Source organism: Apis cerana, linkage group LG12, assembly GCF_029169275.1.
Source record: "Apis cerana isolate GH-2021 linkage group LG12, AcerK_1.0, whole genome shotgun sequence".
NCBI classification, from domain to species: Eukaryota; Metazoa; Arthropoda; class Insecta; order Hymenoptera; family Apidae; genus Apis; species Apis cerana.
Genome location: NC_083863.1, coordinates 8,762,479 through 8,786,957, shown reverse-complemented (window position 1 = coordinate 8,786,957; position 24,479 = coordinate 8,762,479). Strand labels below are relative to the sequence as shown.

The 24,479-nt window shown below is 40.3% G+C and overlaps 1 protein-coding gene and 1 long non-coding RNA gene across 15 annotated transcripts in view; one reads left to right on the top strand and one right to left on the bottom strand.

Moving 5' to 3' along the window:
- Window positions 1–24,479, top strand: part of LOC107998930 (klarsicht protein) — a 223,460-nt gene that overhangs the window by 86,805 nt on the left and 112,176 nt on the right. For all 14 annotated transcript variants that reach the window (XM_062083060.1, XM_062083061.1, XM_062083066.1 and 11 more), the window contains 3 exons: window positions 1,879–2,042; window positions 3,773–3,974; window positions 10,336–10,718. In XM_062083060.1, the coding sequence (XP_061939044.1) occupies window positions 1,879–2,042; window positions 3,773–3,974; window positions 10,336–10,718 (749 nt within the window). The remainder of the gene's footprint in view (window positions 1–1,878; window positions 2,043–3,772; window positions 3,975–10,335; window positions 10,719–24,479) is intronic.
- LOC107998937 (uncharacterized) overlaps window positions 1–24,479 on the bottom strand; it is a 32,972-nt gene that overhangs the window by 5,571 nt on the left and 2,922 nt on the right. Inside the window, exon 2 of the long non-coding RNA XR_001766272.3 lies at window positions 21,058–21,341. This is a non-coding gene — a long non-coding RNA (uncharacterized LOC107998937). The remainder of the gene's footprint in view (window positions 1–21,057; window positions 21,342–24,479) is intronic.

Sequence of the window (24,479 nt, the reverse complement as noted above, 5' to 3'; positions counted from 1 at the left end):
GAAGAGGGGCGAGTGGGTGGTTGAAAAAGAGGGGAACGGCCGCGGATCTGGTGCTTCTGTGTTCGCCATGCGCCCGGAATATCAATGCCAGCCACTTTTCGTCGCGACCGCCGTCGGACGAAAGCGTTTCTCTTTCTCTTTCTCCCTTCTCCGTCGCGCACGCTTCTCTCTCTTTTCTCGCAGAGGCGGAGACGGTGCGGATTCCTCACGCGCGTGAACCGCCGCTTTTCACGCGTCTGACCTCCTCGATAGCGTGCTCGGAATCGCGGCTGTATCCGTCGTTTGCTCGTGCACGGATTTGCATCGATTAGCGGGGAAGCCGCGAAGAATATCGATTCGAAGCCGCTGTGCGAGTTTTACGGCGGGAAGGAGGGATCGAGGAAAGGGTAGAGGAGAGAGTTTCGATTTCTAAGTTTTTCTCGAAAAGGAGGCGTGGAATGGTGGAAAAGATTACGATTTCGTTCTTTTTTCGAAAGAGGGAAGAAAAGAAAGAGATGCGATTCGTATCCACGAGATGGGAAGTTTTCTTTAAAGAATGTTGGAGATAAGATAAAGGGAATGGTAATGATAAATTACGTTGACCGTAACAAATGGAATATAAAATGCGACGTACGAAGCTAATCTCGACGTGAAATCGTATCAGTGACATCACGGTCTTTATGATTTCCCGTTGCAGTCGAGAAGATCCTTTGATTGATGGAGGGCGATGGAAATCTCGAACGAGAGCAACGCGCCTTTTTATCCCTATCTGTTACCCTATATTTTGTCACTCGTGATACATTTTACTATATTTTATTTCGTAAAAAACATTTTCATTCTGTTAAAATTACTTCTTTTTAAATTTCCATTTTACGAAGTTGCATTTTAAAATTATGGAATAGAATCAGACATCCTTATCCCTTTCTCTCGTCGAAACGAAATATATCTTTCAAAATCAATTATGGAAAATCCAGAAAAAAAAAGATAGAAAAAGAGAGTAGAAAATTCTGAAGAACCCGATTGGCGAGAATTCGAAAGGAGGAGATGAGCGCTGGACACAAACGCAAGAGAAGGAAACAGTAGTAAAGTCCGTCGTTACGACGACAGAAATTACTCGATGGTACACGAAAGTGGAAAGTAAGGTGGAAAGGGATGTCGAGACGCGCGATGACCGCAAGGAGAGCAGGTTTACGATCTTCTCCTGAACCGTGGCTGCTCGTCACGCGAGAGAAATGACGCGGGGTGGTGGTGGAGCGGCGAGGAAGAAATAGAGGGGAAGAGAGAGAGGGAGGGTGTGGACGAAGCGGAGGGGCTCTCGTTTTCGTTCTGTTACGGGCTGCGTCGTAAAGCTGGGTTTATTTATGCGGCCCTCGTCGGTCGCCTCCTGCAGTAGGACGAAGGAGAGACGTGACAACGTGACGTGGTTACTCCATCGTCTACCTTGCTCTCTTCCAACCCTTATAGTTCGGTTATGTTCTTCCTGATAAACTTACGTTTATTTCGCCCTTGATGCCGGACTCTGCCTGACTCTGCTCTCGATATTCCTAAAAATGGAGTCCGTGATGTACCTCCTCCGGACCTAGGTCACTTTTTCTTCTCAAATTTTAACGCTTTTTTCTTTTTAAAAAAAATGCTAAAATACGTTACTCGAATTCTATGCACGCAATCTCAATTATTCGTCAATTATTGTTCAATAAAATTTTAAAACGACAAACTTCTTGTATCGTAAGTTGTACAGTTGTACAACTTGTGCGTTGTGGTCTGCTACTGTGGCCAAGTTTATACATCACCCGCAACCCCAAAGCGAACCCCTCCAACGCCGTGCTCGCAAAGAGCGGGGCAATTCGTTTGAGTTAGCCGAAGAAGGTAACCACTAAAAATGTATATTTGATGTTCTAGGCCGAACTGGCAGCGTTGAGGGATCGCAAGGCGGCTATGCTGGCGTTGAACGTCTCGACGCACAGACTGATCACCGATCTGGGTAACTCCGCCTCGTTGATCTTCACGGCGCTCAAGGATGGCGTGGCGGATCTGTATCGCGTCTGGGATGAAACCTTTCAAAAGTGAGTAACGAGAACAATTCTTGATTCTTACGATTAGAACGTAAAAAGGATCAGACAATTAACGACAATATACAACGCAATCGCTCGGGACCTCTTGTTCCTTAGAGTTTCTTTCCTTTTCGAGAAAGAGTACGAACGTTATCGAGTTTCGTAGAGCGCGTGGAATAGCTGGTTTAGGATCATTGACTGACCGTTCGCTGGCCGGTCGTGTGACGTTGGGCAAATATTATGAGAGGCAATGAAGCCTCGAAAGCAAACACAGCGGGAACCATGGACACCGTAGGCAACGAGGGCTCGAATCTTTGGGATTTCGACCCGTGTCACGGGATTACTAGTTTTAGCCGGGATCGCCAGTTTAATCTTGGACTGTTTCTAAATCGCGCGCACGAAGAAACGACTGTTGTTACCATATAAAAAAGTAAATCGTAGATCATAGTCGCGCGAAAATTTTTACTAAATTTCAATCAATTCTCTCGGAAGAAAGAATAAATCGAGTAATCAATAATTCGAAAAATTAAATATCTCAAGCATATATTCGTCTCGAAAATTTCAATTGAAATGTATATTTACTTTGAAACATGTAGAGGCATTATAAATACAGCGAGTGAAGCGAATCACGAACCTTGAAATTGATACGTGTTCGAAGCGAGAGGCACGTGGTGGTTGGCCACCACGCGCGTTTTAATTGCCGTATGAGCACTTGATTCCCCCGTCTGATAGGGGTTCTGACCCATGCAAAGGGGTTTACCAGTGACCCACTCGGCTTTTACAAAGGTCAATCCTATCCCTCGGACGCTCTCCCCAGGAATTTCTATTCTTTGCACGAGCGCACGCGACTCTTCTCTATAACGTACAAATCGGCCTGTGTTACGCTTCATTTTTCCAATATGGCCATTTTCTTCTCCATTTTGTCGCTTATAAAATTTTAAACGTTTTTTCTCATTTTTATTCGTTTTTACTCCAACTATTCCTTCCTTTTTCTTTCTTTCTTTCTTTCTTTCTTTCTTTCTTTCTCGTTAAAAGAAGAGAGATTCTTTCGATCGCACATCGATGTGGAAAACCATTTTTCTTGGTTTCATTGGATGGCGCGAGCCTAGGGCCACGAGGATCGACCTAAAGTGTTTCTTATTTGCCGATACCGTCATCGGGGAGATCCGCTAATAATTTGACGTCTTACTGTTTGCCAAGAGGCTTTCGCCCTCGTTCCACTTTTTATTGTGTTGACCCGTCTCGCGATTTTTCCATTCAATTTCGTGGCTCACTTTCACCGATTCCGAGAACTCGAAATAATTCATGTTTGTGGAGCATCGATTGCATCGAGAAAAGTAGGTTTTCTTTCGATAAATTACTAAATTCAGATCTATTTTATATTGCATCCTTTTTAGTGCAACATTTGTTCGATATTTACAAATTATTTTCTTCGTCGTACACATATTTACGAACCTCCTCTTTTATCTGTTTCAACGATTCAATTCTATCGTCTAGAAAGTAATTCACTTAACTTCAAGAATCAGTCCACGTTCTCATTCACGCGGTTTATCTGCCAAAACTTTTCGAAATTCGTCATAGAGATCGTTAATTAGAACGATTACACAATTCTATCTAACTCAACGTATACGAAAAATATTCTAGGCCACGAGTTTTTGATCGAGTATCGTATGCTTTAAGCAAATTCTATCCTCGATATCTATCCCCGCCCACGATAACCTTGGCTGAACTATATTTTGCAGAGGCAATCAACAATTGTGCGCTCTGCAAGCCGTCCAACAGTTCAGTATACGTTTGTCGGAGCTTCAGTGCGCTTTACGGAGGGATAAAGACACGCTTGCAGTTTTGGACGTGGCCCTACAGGCAGGAGCCACTTCGGAGGTTGCATCGTCAGTTCGTCACGTCGCAAGGTTATTGTCCGAGAAACAAGACATCAGTTGTCAGGTAAGATAATACATGTATTTTAAGAAAAACGGATCCAAATTATTCATTCGGGAGGAATAGGTTTCGTTGGAAACGTTACTCGTTTTGAAGAATTAAAAAAAATTTTCTACCAAACTTGAAATCGTACGATTGAAAAATATTTTTTGCTCGATCGAATCAAATTAACTTCGCCTCGTCTTTTTCCCATTCGCAGTGACCTTCTTCTTACTTTTATGGATACGACGAATCGTTCTTAGAAAACTTCCATTTTTAGAGTCCTATTCATTCGATAACGCGTTGTAAGCGTGGAGGAAACGAGTCGAGGCCGATAATCGCGGAAAATGGTTGGACAATAAAAATTTTCAGTGCCGCGTTGAAGAGTAATTTCGCTAAAGCGGGGAATATATCGTAAAGTTTTTATTTCGTTTGATTCTCGTTGAGAATCATTACCAAATTCACTTTATCATTTTTTACATTATTTCTCTTCAATCCTTTATAAGATAAGACAGGTATAATCTTGGCGTTAAAATTCGCGTTACGTTAAATGAACGTATCTCATCCATAACGCATGTACAAAAGGGCAAAGTTATTTCGTTGGATCGGTTAGAAAATCGCATTCCGTTACGAGCGACGATGGATAATATTGTTCGATTCCATTACCGTATGCACGTGTGTACGTATGTTACGTGTGACGATTAGAGGAGACGTTGAGAAGACTAAAAGAGAAGAATCGTGAGGGCCGACAAGGGCCGGTAAGTGCGCGCCGATCGATCGTTTTGCATCGTGATCCACGTCCTTCGCTTGGATAATGGTTATTCTCGGGTCCAACCTTCGGTCCTTTCTATCCTCCTCCTCCTCTTCATTTTCTACATTCTATCATGCCTATTATCGTTTCCACGAAACTCCACGATGCACAAGCATCCTATTCTTCCATCCGTGTGATGGATGAAAATTGCTTCACATACGGATGAGTTTTCATTTTTCGATTTTGAGATTGCGAATCGTCGTAAATTTATCATTTTTCTTTCTTTCTTGAAACTTAAAGGAAGGAAGGAAGGAAGGAAGGGTGGGGATACAGAATTATTTCTGCAATTTTTGACGAATCGCATCTAGTGTTAATATCCATCGACGGTTGAACGAAATCGTTTAGGCGATATTCCCACGGTATCCTTGATTTTCAATCGGTTAGATAGCTGGCAGCAATTATTCAACGTCCTTGGACGGGGTAACGGTTCCCGTGGGCATCACTTGTGTGCATAAAACCATTTCCCCGCTTAGATTGGCTGAGAGCGGAAGAACTCTAGGGATATGGCTCTCCTAAGGAAGACGAGATTATAAGGCGAATCATGTTTATTGGCTCGTCTTTTGCTTCGCGCCAAACCTTTCCTTGTAGAGGTAAAAATCCAACGATGAAGCCTCTTCTCTCGGAGGGATTGAAAAATTATATTCGGATACGAATTATTACGTGCATCCAAAAAAATATATTTCTCCTTATTATCCAGATCCCAGAATTTTCAAAATTTTTCTCGATCCATTATTTCATTACTATCAATTCTTCAAGAGAATGTTTTTTGAGATTAAAAATTTTATCGCTTCGATCCATATATATTTGCATTGAGCGAAACAATTAAGCGTGCAAAGCGAACAACGAGAATCGAAGTTGAGAGGTAATAAGGCGAGCAATCAGGCGGAACCAGTTATTCTAATCGCGTAACGGGGAGGAGGGAAGAAAAAAAAATGAGAGACGTAGACGTGGAAATATCGCGGGGCGGGTAGCACGTTTCTCTGACAAGCGGAACACGGCCAGGCCAATCGGAAGTCGTGATAACAAACCTGCCACCTGCTTCACCTCGAGCTACTTTTCTCCTTAAGTCCATAAAAGCGTGGAAGCCAGTCGCGAGACCGAGATTTACTCTATATGCAAATGCAAGACGGATATGGGCGGAAATAGGGGGATGCGGTGGCGTTTAACCGAAACACGATATCGACAAGTGTCATCTGTCAAACGTACCCTCTAATCTGACCCCGTCTTGCCCCTCTTCCCGGCTCCTTCCTATCGCTATTTATATAGTCCCTCCTCCTCCTCTTCTTCTCCTTCTTCGAAAATTTACGTTTATTAAGCGAGTTGTTTTTAAGTTTCTCCATATAGAACGAAATAGAAGAGGGTGACACGGAGGAATCGAGAGAAGCCTTGCCACGAGATATGGGGACCCCGATTCGGGGTTTACAAGCACGGATTCCTATAACCGATAATTAGAATTATTTGTATTTATCTTCTTTTCCACTGTTTCCCTATCAATTCACTTCTTTTCTCTATTTTTCGTTCAATCAAATCTTCATTAGACGAAGCAAACATCCAGTAAACGAAAAAGTAACACGAGTTTTAACCTTGGCAATTTCCAATTGTCTCCGCGCTTATTTCGCCTGTCGGGAAGACGTATGGGCCGCGACACGATATTTTCACCCTAACAAAGCCAAGCTGCTCCTAGCAACCCCCGCGAAAGGTTAGCAGCGTTCTTGCAACCGTTTCTTCCGCCAGCCATCTCCGTTTCCGTTCCGCGAGTATTCAAAGTCCCGTCAAGACGGAATAATCCGCTCGGTTTCGCCGATCTACGACACTCGTGGGGATAATTTCATGCACACCGTGTTACGTCTTTCTTTCTCCTATTATTTCCGACCCTTTATCGAGGAACAGCGTTACAAAGTGCTCGCTTCGTCTTTCTTTTTGAGGAAAGCGATCGCTTCTTGGGGGGAGGAGAGCAACGGATAATGGAAGAAGGAATTCCGATTGGAGCGATAAAATCAAATTGGGGATGATTCGAGATATGGAATAGTCCTACTTGTGTTTATTTCGATCGCGAATTATATGAAAAGATTAATCCTTGTAATCAATTTTTATCTCTGTATTATTTTCCTTTCGAATCGTAATTTTTGAATTTGAATCTTTGGACCACAACGATTTCCTCCTCCAGGGTACAAATATCCCATCCCCTCAATTTCAATCCCTCTCTCCTCTCCTCTGCTATTTATTTTAAACCAACGATATCGAATAAGAATAAAAAAAAAGAAAAACCTTTGGAAAATTCCTTTTCCAAGACACCACTTACGATACATTATTTAATCCTCGATCAGAATCGAACCCGCATTGTTTTTAACCACGAACGAGACAAAAACATTAAATTCCCGTTGGCCGAGACCGAGAGAAATCCATAAATTTTGATAGGCATTAAATAAAATATTAGCGAATAGGAGACGGGCGGGTAGGAGGAGGGGAGAAAGACGAGTTTTAGGATAGCGTGCGAGTTGGGAAGCTGTGTGTCTCGGCTACCTCGGGAGCTCCCTGGGGAGCTCGGATCGTTAATCGGCCGAACGATTCCCTTTCGCCTCACGTACGGGAATGGGCCGTGGAATCAGCGTAAAAATACAAATTTAATATCGCTGCTGGTGAACGGTCGACTGACCAGTTGTAGCCGGCGGATATACCGGTGTCGACGAGCACCCACTTTCTACGTGGGCTAGAAGAGATTAAGAGGCTCGGCTCGGTTGATTAGCACTTCCGGTCAAGGAGCACGATGAACGCTACCGCTTCAACTGCTTGTTTGCCTAGTGATCTTTGTGGAAATTGATCGTTATCGCGTTTAACCGTCCTATCGATGCTTACGCGAAATCAATTCGGTTGCAAAATTCTAAATTTGGAGAGCAAGCAAGTTTCTGTATATAAATAACCATGTAAATTACCGATCCTTTTTTTTTTTTTTAATAAGAGCCGAATATACGAATACGTTCGAGAGAGAAAAAATCGAGTTGCTGTTTATCATAAAATTTCCATCTATCGTCTGTATACGTAGAAGAGGAGTTCGTTTAAAGAGGAGAAGTTAAAGGCTCGAGGATCGTAGAGGAGAGGTAACCGGAAATTTATGTAACGCGATATCTCAAATTAACAGGAGACAGGAAAAATTGGCCGGCTCGTTACACGGCCCAATTATCCCGGTAATACCTAGTTTTACTTTTCACGTGCAATAACTCAGACTCGCTTTTTAACCGCGTGAACCTTCCACGTACGTAGGTTCACCTCCTAACGTTACGTTCGAACGATTTTATCACGCGTCTCTCTCTCTTTCCCTCCTTGATCCACTTGCCCTTTAGATCGTTACATTAGTTTCATTCCCCGTCGCCAAGTCCTAATTATAAGCCGTGATCGAATTAGATGGGTCTAATTATAAGATCGAATAGAAACAATTCGTAAGCTCGACGGACAGCTCGATACACAGCTGTGATGCGAGTTTATACATTCTGTGCTATATATCAAAGTGAAATATCGAACCTAACCTCGTTCAACAAAAATAATTAATCGTTCGAATGGAACGTTTTACGATACTTATCGTAATTTGATCGTCGAAGTAACGTACAAAATTATTATTGCTTTCACTTTTATACAATTTTTTTTTATTATTAAGAGATTCTCCAATATGATATTCTCCTCCAACAAATCTTAATTACTTACGATAATTCTAATCATATGCGCTCGAAGAGATCACAAAGTAAGCATACAATCACGATTCGCAACACGATTCGAAAAAAGATTGCAGCAGAGCCAGAGGTCATCAAGTATCCTCGAGAAGGACTCGAATGCCGTCACCTACTTACAAACGAACTCGAAGCAAACTCCATCGATGGCTGGAAACGAAATCGAACCGTTTCCATCCATACCTCCCACTTCCAAAAAAAAAAAAAAACGTTCGACCTAACCCTCCATCCGCCACGATGACACGCGATATATTCCAAGGTTAGTCGTGCCAGAATCAGAGAAAGAAAGAGAGAGAAAGAGGAAGATGAGGGTGATATGGCCCTGTTACCGGGCCGCCCTACTAGACCGGAAATAAGGAATTCTCGCAGTTTTCTTCTACGTGATTGGTCCTTCGGGCAACGTGGATTCCGACTTCGAGACTCACTTCGTACCTACTATCCGTTATACAAGAGTATACCGACTTATATATAGGTTAGGTTGAAGGTTGCTACTTGGTATGCGGATCGCGCTTTTCATTACCGGAGCCTCCCTCCCTCCCTCCCCGTTCCCTCGTCGCTGCAACAGCCTAAACCAACCCTCTCTTTCGCCCACCCCCTCTGCTCCTCGCCTCTTCCACCCCTTCCTTTCCTCTCCCCTTCTTGCTCTCGTGTCCTCATCCTTGTTTCGCAATCCTCCGCACCCTATTTTTTCTCTTTTCTTCTTTTACCTCTTCTTCTTCTTCTTCTTCTTCTTCTTCTTCTTTTTTTTTTGAATGTTATTACCATTGACTCCGTCCGATATCAATGTTTCGTGTCGTGGGAATAATACTTTTCTTTCTTTCTTTATTTCTTTCTATCGTTGTCTGTTCTTTCTTCGTTTACATTATGTACGATACGTGTCGAGATTGATAGGGGTTGTCAATGACGTTCCCGACACAATGCAAAGAATATCGAGTTTGTAAGAGATTTTTTACAATAAAAAAAGAAAATATCGTTTTTTTTATCCCCATTTTTTCTTCTGTCGAACAAGTCCCTCGTCAAAGTCAGTCGCAAAGTTAAGAGGAATCACAGTTAAGAACATTTAAGCAACCCACGTCTCTTCTAGAATTTATCGATTCCAAGTCAAAAACACGTGATATGTAACAACCCTAATAAATCGTTCAGGTCAGCCCAAACGCATATATTCGACGTCTCTCCCATTGACGAAAGTATCGAAAATTTTTATCGAACATTCGTATATTGATTTTCATCTTGAAAAATCTTAAAATTTCAGAGAGAAACAGTGACAATATGCGTCTCTCTCTGTTTGCTTCCTTTCTTTCGCTCACCCGATCTCCGCCCCCTTCTTCCTTCGTATATAATCGTCTTATATGCCTTCCGGTTACCCGCTGGTAATAACCAACACTGGATTATGCAATATTCGATATCGTATTCTCTCAGGGTATATTTATACCTATCAGCGTCCCGTGATCTAATCAGTGGCACGGTTTAAGCACATCCTTTCCTGATTTTCTCTGCGATCGATCGCGGAACGAAAGGTAATTTGTGTTACTCCTTCTATCCAATTTTAATTCAAATTAATCGAAAACGATTAAATTAATAAATGAATATATTGAAAAATTAACCAGTTAAAATTTCTGAAAAAATTGTAACTTTATTTCAAATTAGTAGCTACATCAACTATTGCTCTTCATCATCATTTGACTTAAAACAAATTATCGAAAATTTTCATCCTATTCCTACGTTTACTTCTGAGCAAACGTAACCCGTGATATAACGTAATTACATAATCCTGACAACAAAAGCACCATTCTGAAAGAGAAATAGAGCAGTAGAGAGGAGAAGAGAATGAAAGGCGAACGCCTTCTTGTTTCAGAACGGGACGGTGGTGTTGAAAGACTCGAGCACGGAGGAAGTGGGCAGCGGTGTGTCGGGGAAATTCGGCGACTCGTCGCCGATCAGTCTGACTGAAGGTGGCTCGCTGTCCGACAGCGGGATCTCCGACAGCGGAAGCGAGCAAGAGTTGAGCGAGCGGGAGAGAAGATTGGCCGCCCTTCGACGATTGACGCGCAGCTTGGAGAGCCAGTTGGCGCCCGGAAGCGAGGCCCTGGTCGAGCTTCTGAAACGTGTCGAGGACGCGGAAACGGAACTAAGGGATCTCCAGAAGCAGTGCAGAGAATTGATCGTACGCACAGCCGCCAGTGTCGAGGCGAGGGCTGCCAAGAGGACGAGCAGCAACCAGGTTCATCATTTCGTCGAGTGAGTACCGTTTTTCCTTCTTTCTTCTTTTCTTTTCTTTTTTTTTTTTTTTTTATTTCAATTCGTGTGGATAGTGTTTCGAATCTGACGTAATCTTGGTTATGATATCGATTTATAAATCGGTATTTGGTATATAGTAGCAGTAGAGAGAGAGTTAGAATTTTTGAATAAATTTAGATTTTTATATACGATGATGTGTGAATTACGAATTTCGATGTATCGAAACGAGAAAGTATTTTAGCGGGGTAAACGTGCGGAGGTGTGTTCTTTTTCTTTTCTTTTTTTTAATTTATTCAGACGTTTCAAGACTTTCGAGGGAATAAAGAACGATTTTCTCGGCGCACATTTCATTTGCATAACGTCAAAATGAGCGGCAAAGAATGAAGGCGTCTATTTAGACGCGGGGACAAGAACTTGCTCGTTCATAGTTCTACTCCCATAACTGCGTCCACTCATTTGAATATAAGAAGTTAGATGTGAATGAACGCTTCTTCTCTGCCCTTTCGAAACCGCGTTGAAGAATATTTGCTAAAATATTTGAACGAATGTTACTTAAATTTGATTCGATAATTTTTTTTCAAATTTATAAAATATCTAATTTTTTTTAATAATTGGAATTTTTCAAATTCGATTTTCGTGGGTAAGGGATGAAGATGAGAAAATTAAGATCGAAAAGAGAGAGCAAAGTTGAAAACGAAGCTTCTCCTTTTACTTTCTCCCCCTAACGGATTCGTTTCGTGACCCGTTTCAATCGCAATTACTTCGAATTCCCATCATCAGCCACCTTATTTAACTTTGTTTGAAGAATGCTTTTTTATAGTCGCATTTAATCACTGCACAGTGGCAAAGGTAATAGGTTTAGTTTTCGTGAGCATAGAATGTCGGGCATATTGCATCATAAAAAAAGTTGTAAAAGATCCCTTTCTCCAGTCGACCCGTATTTTTCCGTCCTTTTTTTCCCCTGTTTCGATTCTAGAAACGTCTTTGCTTCCATTATTTTCCATTCCTTTTACTTTAAACGTTAATACCGTTTTATTTGCTTCGAAAAGCAAGCGAAAAAAAGAAGATTCCGATTCTTCTAATTTTTCGATTTATTAAAGTGAAAAATTAAATTGTATCGTTATTACAAATGTGACGGTTACATCGAAAGTCACTAAACGACAAAAGTTTTACAGACATGTATATCCGATTTGATTTACCCGAGAACTTATATTTTACTTGTTCTGTCCTGTTCTGTCTTTCCCTCGTGGGACGCTGTAAATTAATTTGCTTGATTACAGGGACATCTTGAAGTCTCGTAGCTATCCGAACTTCCTCCTTACCTCCTGCTTTAAAATTAATTTAATCTCGGAACACGGAAACTAATCCGACTATCGTATAACCCCACCGACCATCTCTATCTCTCAGTTCCCCACATGTGTAATCTCTTTCATCTCCAAACTTTTCGATTCTTACCCTCCAACAATTTCAGAAAAATTTCATCGAAACCAAAAGTCCAATTCCCTATCATTGTAATCCATCCAACGATCAACCCATTGTGCACTATTATCAAATCGAAGCCTCGAAGCATCTTTCCTTCCCCCAACGAAAATCAAAACGTATACGAACGAAACTTTCATCGATGCAAAGGTGTATAAAAAGAAAGAAAAAGAAAAACTCGATCTTCCTTGTGTGCAGCAAGCGCAAGAAGGCCAGCATCGCGGTGATGTCGAAGGAGGGTACGGAGCGTGTCGCTGCGATCGCGGCGAAAAGTGGCGCCACGGACGGCGGGGACCCAGACCACGATCCGGGGCTTTCCCACAGTTGGATCTCGCGTATTCTGAGAGCTGCGCTGCCCTTCCAACTGGCCCTGGTCGCCCTCTTCTACGCGGCCAGCCTCCTCGAGCCTCATTGCTGCGAGGCGACCAACACTTTGAACCTCTCGCTCACCCCTCAACTGCGCTACGTAAGGGGGCCACCACCTGTCTGAACGTCGCGACGTCCGGTCGTTTGTTGGAATAGCTTTTGACGCGGCGTCCGCGCTCCATGGGATCTCCACGGAATACATCGTTCTAATCATCGTAGAAACCTCCTCAGTCACCGAGCACAGCTCCCCCTCCCCCAATTACGTTTTGGTCATTGCGTTTTCGTGAAATCGAGTTGATGTGGGTCGTTGTAGAGTGTGTCGTCGTATATGAGAGCGCGCATAATTTTTGGAAAATTCGCGGTACATTCGAGTATCGATACTCTGTCAACGAGCTTGGGAGAATTGATCCAGAATCGCGAGAATTTATTGGGGATTGATTCAATTATTCAATTAAACGTTTGACGCAGATAAGTTTGAAGATGCGAGATCTATTTGTTAGATATCTCGAATATATTTTTAATATTTGTATTCATATTATTTTTTTTTCTTTTTTTTTTTAAAGATGAAACTTAGATAGACTTGTTTTTTCACAGTAAAAGAATCGTTGGCACACTCGATTCTCGATCTCACTGCGCTTTTTCTTAATTTAATATACTGTATATCCTTTTGTACTGCCATAATAGTTTCGAGTGTTCAATTTTCGAGTCAATTAATAATACGGAAGCTCAAACTTAAGAAACTATAATTTCGTCCGTATATAAAACAATATCAAACTAGTTTCTTTCAGAGATGCAACGAATTGCGCTCAAGCGGGAAAAATCTGCGCTCGTTTTAAATTGTGATATAAATTGAAAAAAAAAAGAAAAAATTAGTAGAATAAACGTATGTAATCAGTGACTGAGGTAACGTTAGACAATGAGTGTTAGGTCAAAAAAAAAAAAAAAAGAAAAACAACGATGAATAAGGAAGAATTTTTTTTTATACGAATTTTTAGCAAGATGAAATATTTAAAAATCGTAGGAATCGTGTATGAGAACGAGAGGTAAGTATAGTTTCGTATACCTGCTCTTAGCCAAGTGCGAAATCGAGAATGAATGAGAATTAAAAAGCCACGCAGACAATCTTTGAACCGTCGAATGTAAACACGAATCGAAACCTCTTAGCATAATTTGCAAATTCTAGAAGAACGAAGAAAATCGAGATAAATATAATAAACGATATATATACATATGAACGATTCATACGAAAGATAAGGTTGACAAATATTTATAAAAGGGAAAACTTTATCTTCTATTTTCAAAGAATTTGCAACAAAGTCAATTATTGATGACGACGAACGAAATGAATTTTTAACTCGCATAATCGAGTACGAGGTTTTTTTAAAAACTGACCAGTGAGTCGGTGGCGCTTTTTGTTATATAGTATAAATATTTATTTATATATATATGTTGCAAATTATATATATACACATATACATATTATTGTTTGTAATTTAATGTCGATCGAGAAAGAAGATATTTTATAGCATTGTATGAAGGATTGAAAAACGAAGAGGAAGCTACGTTCTATGTACGAACGCTTCCATAGGATGACTGTCATGCATGTTAAATGACAGTAATATCATCGTTTTATTGTTTTCAACAATTTTTGTTTTTTTTTTCTTTTTAGTTTGTTTTTATATATAGAGGATGACTGTTTTTAAGAGAGCAGTAGGTAGCATTTGACCGACGATCGAGTGCTACCGTGGAGAAACTTCCTTTGCTAAAATTCTCGAAAGCGAACTTAATTAACAATTAATACTTGCATAATATAGAGAAGCGAAGATAAAGAAGAGAAAAGAGAATTTCTCTTTAAAGATTTCAAATCTGTTTATCAATGAAACAGAGTATCAATAATAATAATAATAATAATAATAGAATAAGTTGACATTCGAATTCACGGCACTCCGAATTATAGCAAACGAATTTTCTTCTAACCGCGTTATTATCTTCGGATTCTCTTTTTGATCGTTCTAATAAAAAAGAAAAAAAAAAAAAGAAATAGAAGACCTAAATCGTCTTCGATTCCACTCGAAGAAATTGAATCGACAAAAAGAGATCTGAACTGTTATAAACACAGGTTTCTGGAATTCTAATGAGACTAATCAGATCCTGTGATAATTTCAGCGATACCAGAGCAGTTACCAGATGGTACTGACGTGAAATTATCTTGCTTCTTCGAAGAACATCCCATATATATATATCAAAGAACAAGATACATTATTTTCTTCAAAGTTCCATAGAACTTGGCAGTTCTATGCGAAATTTTTCATCGATCGATCATCGATCGATACACCCACGAAAATTCATAAGGGTATCGAATAATAACAATCTCATGGCAGATGAGTTTGATTAAAAAAAAAAACAAACCTTATCCACTGATCGTGGACGAAGGAAAATAAAATACGTTGAAAGGGTTGAAAAAGAATAGAAACATGCCCTTAAGTAACATGAATCTGGAACAAAAATGATGCATGCTCCAGATAAATAGAAAGAAGAATTGTGAGAGACAATGATGATAAATGAAAACGTGTGAAAATATACGTGTGATACATAACAGAAGATGAATAATCCTCAAGATGGAGGATAATTTTAAGAAAGAATGTACTGATAAATATAAATACTGCAAATGGGATTTTAGGAATGATGTTGCCTCTTCAATTGAGAGCATTGTCTTATTGGATTTAATTACGATTTGAAGGTGATTTTACTCGATTCTAACGAAATGATAACAGAGTATGATTAAGGAAACAGGAATAGGTGGGGTTTTATATTAATATATGCTTCTAATTGTCGCTTAAAGGATTTTTTTTTTTTCATTCGTACGATGAATAAATCGTCTCGTTACTAATGGTACTAAAATTAGAAAGACGTTTAGTGGCGTTTCTTTGCGTGTACGCGATGTTTCATTTTAATCGAGTCGTAGGTTGATAGTATAAAAGCGAATATATGCGAAAACAACGATAATCGAAGAATGTACACTTTTCAATTTTCAACAGTCTAACGTAGGATTAAAGCTCGATCCACATTCAATCAATTCTGTGCGATTGAAAATGAAACATCGGGTTGTATAAAATTTGTACCCAAGGTTTTTATATTATTATCATTGATACATTGCAGAATATTAAACGCTGTGATTATCTCGATGGTTTTCCAAGCGAATTGATCTTCGATAAGAGGTAGTAAGATTACAGTTTCGTCGCGCAATCTTCAATTCGATCGGTTTCGATCCGAAAACTTGTGCGTGACGGGAAGTAATAGATAGCGAAAAGAATAATAATTTTAGAGAGAAAAGGGAAAAAAAATTCGAATTTTATTTTTATACATCGTAGAGATAATTATTATTTGATATAATAATGGGAGAAATATTTCACAACAATTTTTCACGCGATAGAAATTTAGACGGCAATTTTTTACAATTGTACACAATTTACAATTACGAACAATTACAATACAATGATCCGTTTTTTCACCGACTGAACATTTTTCGAGTTCAAAGGGAATATTTTCTGTATTTTATCTTTTCTACACAGTTTTTTCCAAAAGCACAGTTTTTATATTTCATTCGATGATTAAAACTCGTAGATTATAATCAAATAAAAAAAAAAACGCAATTTTTAATGTAAATAGCGCGTGTGTAAAATGAAAAGCATAGCACTTTAAAATCGAGCGATAAAATTTTCAATTTTTTCTATAAAATTGAAAAAAAAATATATATGTATATAATTATTGAGTTTCATGGACAAAAACGAAATTATATTTTGTGAGATATTTTGTAAAGGGAGAAGGGATCGTAGGCTATAGAAAGTCTCAATTTCAGCTTGGTTAGAATTATATATAAAATACGAATTAATCTTGTGCTTCGATGTGGATCGTGGCAGTCGTTCGATTTTTCAACAAGCGATGCAATAAAAAATCAAATATTACATATTATAATCAATTAGTTATAATCAATATACATTTTTTAATCTTAAAAACTAAAAACGTGTTGCTGGTTGGAAAACAGAACGACCGCTTAAAAAAAAAAAAAAAAAGAAAGAAACATAATGAATTAGAGGATAGAAACGAACGATTCAGAATAGAATAGAATTCGTAAATTTTGAGAGAAATTCTGCAGTCGACGCTTACCACATAAACGTGCACGCGTTTATAAACGAGTGTGTTGACGAGTTAGTGGCAGTTTTGTCAAAATGATTTTTCGTGTAGAATCTAGCGAAGCGAGGGAGAAGATACAAGATACATAGAAAGAAGATTCCTCGAAAAGGAACAAGTTTGCAAATCTCTTGCGGATTTAGATATTTTTTTTTTTTCTATTTCCATCACGTGGCTAACAAGAACTGGTGAGGCGTTCTGAAACGTCCTCTGCGTTCGAGTTTGAGCGGAAGTGATGAGGATATAGGAGCGTGGGGATTAGAATTCGACTTGAATTCGAAGTAGAATTGTATTCATAAGCATGCTACGTTATAAGATAAAGGGGTGTGTTTTAATAAGAGAGAAAAGGGAGAAAAGGAAGACGATGGAGTCGAAGTGGATCGAGGTATAATTCTTCCAATGTTTCAAGGGATGTACCGCAAGAGGAGATCCACGAGATGCAAAAAGATATCTTACAATCAGTAAGAAGGAAAGGTGGAAAAGTAAAGGAAAAAGATGAAAGAATGGGGATCAAGGTACAATTTTTCCAATTGGAAGGAATGTATCACAAGGGATCCAAAATATAAAAAAAAAGATATTTTAATAAGAAGAAAACGAGAGGAAGGAGAGAAGTTGCAGTAAATGCAGTGGATCGTGTTATAGTTCTTCCGAGTCCTATATACGATCCACGGGATTCGAAACGCTGTACTTACGTGTCCATAACGGCGATGACAAATGGTGACGACGCACGTGTACACAAAGACAATGGCAATTATCCATTCAAACACATACATACACACACAGACACACACACACATACACAGAGAGAAAGTATAGAGTTTAACAAGAGCAGATTGTATTCTTTGCATACCTGATTTTTTATTAAACAGATTTCCCCCCCGTGGAATCGGGTGAAACTTTTCATTGAGATCTGCGAGATAACGACACCCCGAGGGGTAGTTTTATGTCGAAGAGAAAAGTTTAAGAGGCGACAACAGAACAATTTTCGTTGGTCGAGAAATGTAATTCGTCACAATTCTTGAGAATTAATTGCTTTGGAAGGTTCATTTTAAATTCGTAGGAAAATTCACATTTTAAATTCTTCGATCTAAAGAACACTTTTCAATGAGAATTATTTTGGAATATATTTTGGATTTTTAAAATCGAAATTTAAAACATAATTTTATAGAAATAATTAAAAAAAAAAAAGAAAAGAAACTAGCAATAAATAAGATGAAAATCGATCTGCTTTCTGCGATCATAGTGCTAGAGCATTATCACGCACTTTATTACAGGATCCGTCTCATATTGTATTATTTAAAAAAAAAATCGAATATCTCTCTTTTTTTTTTTAATATTACATCGTGAGACGTTCCACGATTTCAAGTCCTTGTTCGTCGAATTTACGTTTTATATTCAACGTCGACGTTATTTCGTCGGCGAATGAACATTGAATGGAAAAAAAAAACTGGACTCGACGAACACGAGGCCTGCCTCACATCTGCCTATTTTATCTATGATAATGTGTATAAAGTACCTGAGAAATCAAAATATTACTTATATATATAATAAATACGTAATACGAGAAGAATTCTCCTTCTCCTCCATTTCATTCGCATTATCACCCAATTCACAAAAAGGGAAAAAAAGGAGAAAAAAAAAAAAAGAAAAAAAAATATGAACAAAAATGATCGTGTCGTGCTTTGTACAGCTTGATTTGTCGCGAAATGTATTCACCTTTGCGTTGCTGTAGCGGCTACTTAGATTATACGTTGCATGCGGTTTTACTTTTAAAATTATGATATAGGGCAATACGTGAAAATATTGCTGTATATTGGGGATAAAAATTAAAAAAAAAAAACAAAAAAATTAATTACAGGATTTAATTGCAGAATCATCTGCAAATTGTATTATGATAATTACAGCGGTCCGCAGTTTCTGTTTCTTATTATTATCGTGCTCGAAATTTTTAGTTCGGAAGTAGACGATATATTTTATTTTGTTTTCAGGAAAATTTTTTTTCTTATTAGATTATATTTTAATCATGATGACGGAAAATTTGAAAAAAAAGAGAAACAGCGGACTATTTTGCGGCAAAGTTATCGAATACTTTCGAGAGTACGATGCCTGTTTGTATTGCGTCTTAAAAAATACAAACACATTAAACCTCCATGAACCGTATTTTTTTTTATAAATATATATATATATATATTTATATTAGTATTACAATGATCAGTATGATTTTTATTTTCTGTCCATTATTAAGTATTCTTTTTACATTTCTTTTTAAAATGAATATTTTATCGGTCTTTTACAATATTATGTCACAAACGACGATTCAGTTCATGGAGGATTGAACTTTTGTATTGATTAATTTTGTAAGATTTATTTTGAATTTTTCGAATGCGCGTAATTCAAATATCGCGTAATTCCTTATATTAATTTAAATTTGGCGCCGTAATATTAGGCATAAAGTTATTGCATGGCCATGATCATTCGATCAATATTTTATTTCACTTTTTAATATTCTTTTTTTTTTAGAAAAAAAAAAAAGATAAAATTATCGATTTTTTGAAGATTAATTTCTATCGATTAAATTTTGTCGATTACAGCGCCGAATCGATTTATTATTTAACCATAAGAAAACACGTTCGTTAAAATAACAGTATTTTTTTTCTTTTTATTTTATATTTCAGTGAAACAATATGTTCTTAATTTTTAAAATTACACGAATAAATTTCGATAATATCTATATCGAATTTTAATTTCAATTTTGAAATTTTATCGAACGAACGTGTTTTTTTTAATGGTGTTATTGTTTCTTATTTCTTTTTTTTTTTTGCTAGATATACGTATCGTTAATTTTATTTGCTCAGATTTGTGCGATTTTGCCATTCACACCATACACACCCCCCTCATTTCAAATGTACACCCCATTCATATGAAAATTTCACGTCATTCAATATCATTATTCACACACGTCATGTTGCGTTTAACATGTTATATACTTATATCCGAACAATATCAATATTTTCTACGATTACGAAGTATTCTAGTGTATTTTTTGGCACCATGGAGAAATAAATTACAGTTTTGGACGATATCGTATATTCACTCGACCATATTTCCAATCCTATTTCAACGCCCTATACTTTTCAATCTCTCTCGAATTCGTGAAAGCAACAAAAATTCAAAGGATTCATACGCTCAATAATATTTCCAATATTTCCCGCAAAATTCTTCTTATACATCTTACGATATTTTCAACTTTTTTAAAATTTCAAAGTTTCTTGAATACGTAAGAAGAAATAAAAAATTCAAAGAGTTCGCTCGCTCGATATAATATTTCATCAATCCCCCAAAATTCAAAACTTTTCAATTGCATTAAAAACGAAAGAAAATCCGTCAAATCTTTCTTAAAGAAAAAAAGAGGGAAGAAAAGGAGAGAAGGGGAGAAAATTCGAAAAAAGACTCTTCCGTTAAAAGAATCAGCAGAATCGCGATAGAATATTTCGAAACGGGCGATGCACGTGTGCAGTGGTAAAAGTAACGGTGGAGAAAGCGCAATGCTAAGTGTATCCGCAATAATGATCCGCTGGCGATTGATACAGAGGTAGAGGATGATTGCGGTGTACCCGGGGCCGATTGTTGGCGGCGTTAGTGAAGTCGGTACCAAGGTAGGGATATTAGAGGTTAAAGGGCGCGGCCGCTATGTTATTACGACTCACACCTGTACCCACCAGGTAGGCAACCACGGCCCAAACTTTTCTCCGGGAATCTACCTTTAATGGTTCCAGGATATCGTAAGTCGTAGCTGTAAATAAATTATTGCTGCGACCGCGGCGGTCTTTAATCGGACGTGCATAGATATGCCCTTTAATCATGGCGACGAGTAACGCCGTTTGCAATTTCGGAACGGGATTACGGCATTAAACCGTTTCTACGAGTCAAGTACCATTCCTCGCGGAATATCGAATCGAGTCGGAAGAGGAACGTGTCGGATTATCGATTGGATAGATTCTTTAACCGATAATCCGTGAACTCTATCGAAGAAAGATTAAAATTTCCGACAATAACGAGCGCTCTCAAATTCTCGTGATCACTGTTGCAAAAATCTAACAGAATATTGCTCTCCTGATATTTCTATTTTATTTTACTTTTTCCCTTGGCACGTTCTTATCGGAGAGAAAAATTAGATTTTAGGAAAGTTGAAAAGTTGACGCAGGAGTTTCTTAAGTTATCGTTAGAAGTAAAACGTTTTAATTAAAGGGAGCGGTATCCATCTCGAAAGGGTTAAACGTTCGTATTTGAAAAACGTACTTACCCCCTCGATGTGGAGCGTTTACAGCTAAGTTTACAGTTGACGTCTCTAATTCGTAATCTACGAGTTGGCAGCGGGTGTCAAGGTGAGAGTGGCGCGGGTTTAACAGGAGGCAAATGAGCGGAGACGAGAAGTATTATTTTTTACGGGGGACGAGCCCTCGAGCGAGGAAATGGGCTGTGTCGCGTTCCTCTATGACTCCTACGGGCTTCTTTTTCTCTCCGTCGTCCCCTTCTCGCCTTTCCTTCCTCCTTTCGCCGCCCAAAAGGGTTGAGAGGCTGGCCGAGCTGTAAATTACCAAGAGGGCATTTTGATTAAATTTTTTATTGTAGCAGTCTGGTTACAACCCGAGGGCCCCTCATGCGGACCGTCGGCCGATTCGACCCTCCCCTGCTTTTATTTTCCATTCGCGTACCTGAATCTCTGATTAGAAGTAATAATTCGAGCGCGGATCGTGAAAATGAAAAGCTGCCGGCTGAGAAAAAGGGGATGAGAACGTTCGAGAACGATGGAAATTTTCGTTTTCGTGAAATTAGAAATTAAAGAAAAACGGGTAGAAAGGGCGTTATTTCGTTATTTTACGATTAAATAAATTCGTCGGTAGCGAAATACAGTCACGACAAAAGCACAGGTAGATAACTTTGAATAATTCTCGAAGGATAACTCGATTCCACTCACGATCCTGTTAAGGATCAAACGAATTGTCAAGACTGTCGAAGAAACGATATATTTCTGACACTTTGGGGTAGTGGGATAGAATTATGAGGACGTGCCTTGCCTCACATATTTTATACATTATTCCCCTACGCGTCCAAACGCTACAATATTTATTTCACCCTGTTGTGAATTGCACGTGTTACGGAAGCGTTAAACCGCCGAGTAATTCCTTTGAAGAAAGTAGGAAATTTTTCATCCTCTGTTGACCCTTGGTTGACTCTTGATCAACCCTCTGATCAACCGTAACATTCGATCCTCGACACGAGAAACGAATGTCGAGATGATAAAGGCCAGCTCGCCCGTGGCAGTCGAGTAGTTGATAACAGAAATTCCACGGCACATCCCCCGGTCGTTTGCGAAATGTCCATCGAGGGATGGCCGCGGGGGTGAATCGGCTCAACAAGTGTTACGTCAGAACGGGCTTGCGTCTACGGTTCGGTCGATTCGCGAGGGTGTCGACGTGCCTCCTCGTTCCGCGCCTCGTAATCGGAGGCGGTACCTCGCGGATTTTACTTCACCCCCCTCTCGCGATGCATCTTTTCGCCTGATTTCGAGTAGCATCACGAATAAAACGAGTCGATTATTAATACGTTACTTTTCGAGTAATGAATTATGAACGTGATATATAAAACATTTAATAGAAGATAAGTTGAGGAAAATAATGAGTTTTGAAGAAATGTTTTATCGATGAAAATGTAAGCGACAGATCTACGATTTCTTTTTATCACATTTCTGCCGCGGAAAATAAGAAAAAAATAAGAGGAAGACTGGTGTCTAAAAGTAATAACGACGAAGAACGAGCGCTTCGTACGGTCGGACAATAAGACGAAGATAATTCGATAATGAATACAATAATGGCGCGGAATAGTATCCACTGATAGATCATTACCGTTGGAATGCGATAAAACACTATACGCGGTGAGTGAAAGGGCGAAGTTTCACCTCGTTTATCGGAGAAACTTTTTGTCAACCTATATAATACTTATCCTTTCTTATATAAAACATTATGCAATTTTATAATCCAAACTTTAAATAACATTCCTTTCCTTTCGTCGTTTTATAACAAATACCTCGATCGAATCATCTTTTACATCCCCAACGCATTCGGCGAAAAAGAATTCGCTACCAAAATTCCATCGCTCTCACAAGCCTACCCCCTGCTAAAAATCGTGTGCCAACAAACAGAGAGTCCCCAAGACAGATCCTCCTTCCCTTTTCTCCAAGCTATTCGACCAGCCATTGGGATGATCATCCCACGTTCGTGGTAGCATCTAGTCGGAATCGAGGACGGTGTCCGGGTGCAAGCTTAACCGGCGGCGGAGGACACGGTATCGACTTCGGTGGTGGTGGTGGTGGTGGTGGTGGTGGTAGAGGTGGCAGCTGGCGTGGAGAGCGGGGCCGGTGAGCGCGAGGAGGGAGAGGAGAGGGCTGGGCAGCGTTGCGGAGAGCGGGTTGCGCGGGGGGCGAGGTACGGAGGCGGTAGGTGTCACGTGGGCGCGAGCAGGCCCCGCCTCCGCGAAGTGGCTCGAGGTACGGCGCGTCATTCATGGCCGAGCTAAAGGCTGCGCCACTCTCCGGGTCCGTCCAGCTGCAGCGGCTCGCGAGAGGAAGCCACGGGAACACCTGTCTCCCCCGCGTAACCGTGAACATCCGGCGAGGACCGCGCCGCCGACGACGACGACGCCGAACGTGACCAGGGAGAGCGCCGCGCTACCACCGCGACCGCCGCAACGCGATACGAGAATCAACGTTCGCATCCGCCTCGCTAGTGGATCGCGAGAGTGTCCGGTGAGCCGTGTTCCGGGGCCGGTGGCAGGCTCGCGGAGAGGCCGCCGGCTCGCGTCGTGCACGGGGCCGAATCATGTGTCCACAGTGTGTCAAGTGATCGTTATTCGCCGTATCGACCTTTCGGTTTCGAGTTTATTGGTGGAGGTATCGTAGGGGAACACGAGGCTGCCATTGGGTGGTGTATGATACATCGGCGAGAGGGGAACCTGTTAAGGTTCGGCGTTGGGTGGTGAGGGGAGAGGTTGGGAGGAGAAGAAGGAAAGAGACCGGAAGTGTCGATCGTTGGATCGTTGTGTGTGAGTTGTTGGTTGTACACTGTTGGTTCGGAGAATCAGGTGTGATCAAAGGTGTTTCAACGGAGGGACAAGATCGACGTTCGTTGTGGAGGGCTGGCTGATGCACCGCGGCGGCGGTGTCGCCGGGAGCGGTGCTGGTGGAGCCGCTGGTATCGGTGGTGGATCGGGCGGAAGTGGCGCGTTACCCTCCACGAGTCACCGCGGCCTCGAACTGGAACATCCGTCGGCGATGCCCGGTGCACCGGGTTTCCATTGGGGGGCTATGCTCGCCGGCCACCATGCGGCCGCCGCGGCGAGCATGATGCAGCCACCCCTGTCCGCGGCTGCTGAGTACACCCCCGCGCCGGCACACCATGGGCCCACGCATCCCGCCATGCCCATGGACCTCCACGTTCATCAGGGATTCCCTTACTACAGGTTCGTTCCTTCCTTCGTCCCTTCCTCTTTTATAAACGCTCTTCTTATTCCAGGGGGAGGGGAGGAAAGGTCCTAGCTAATTTCTCTTTCTCCTTTCTTCTCATTCCTTTTTCCCCAGTTTCCGATTATATTCTTCCACCGTTTACCGATCCATCGTTTCCCCTTTCTCCTTTTCTTCTTTCTTAAGGGTCGATGCTTTACGATCGA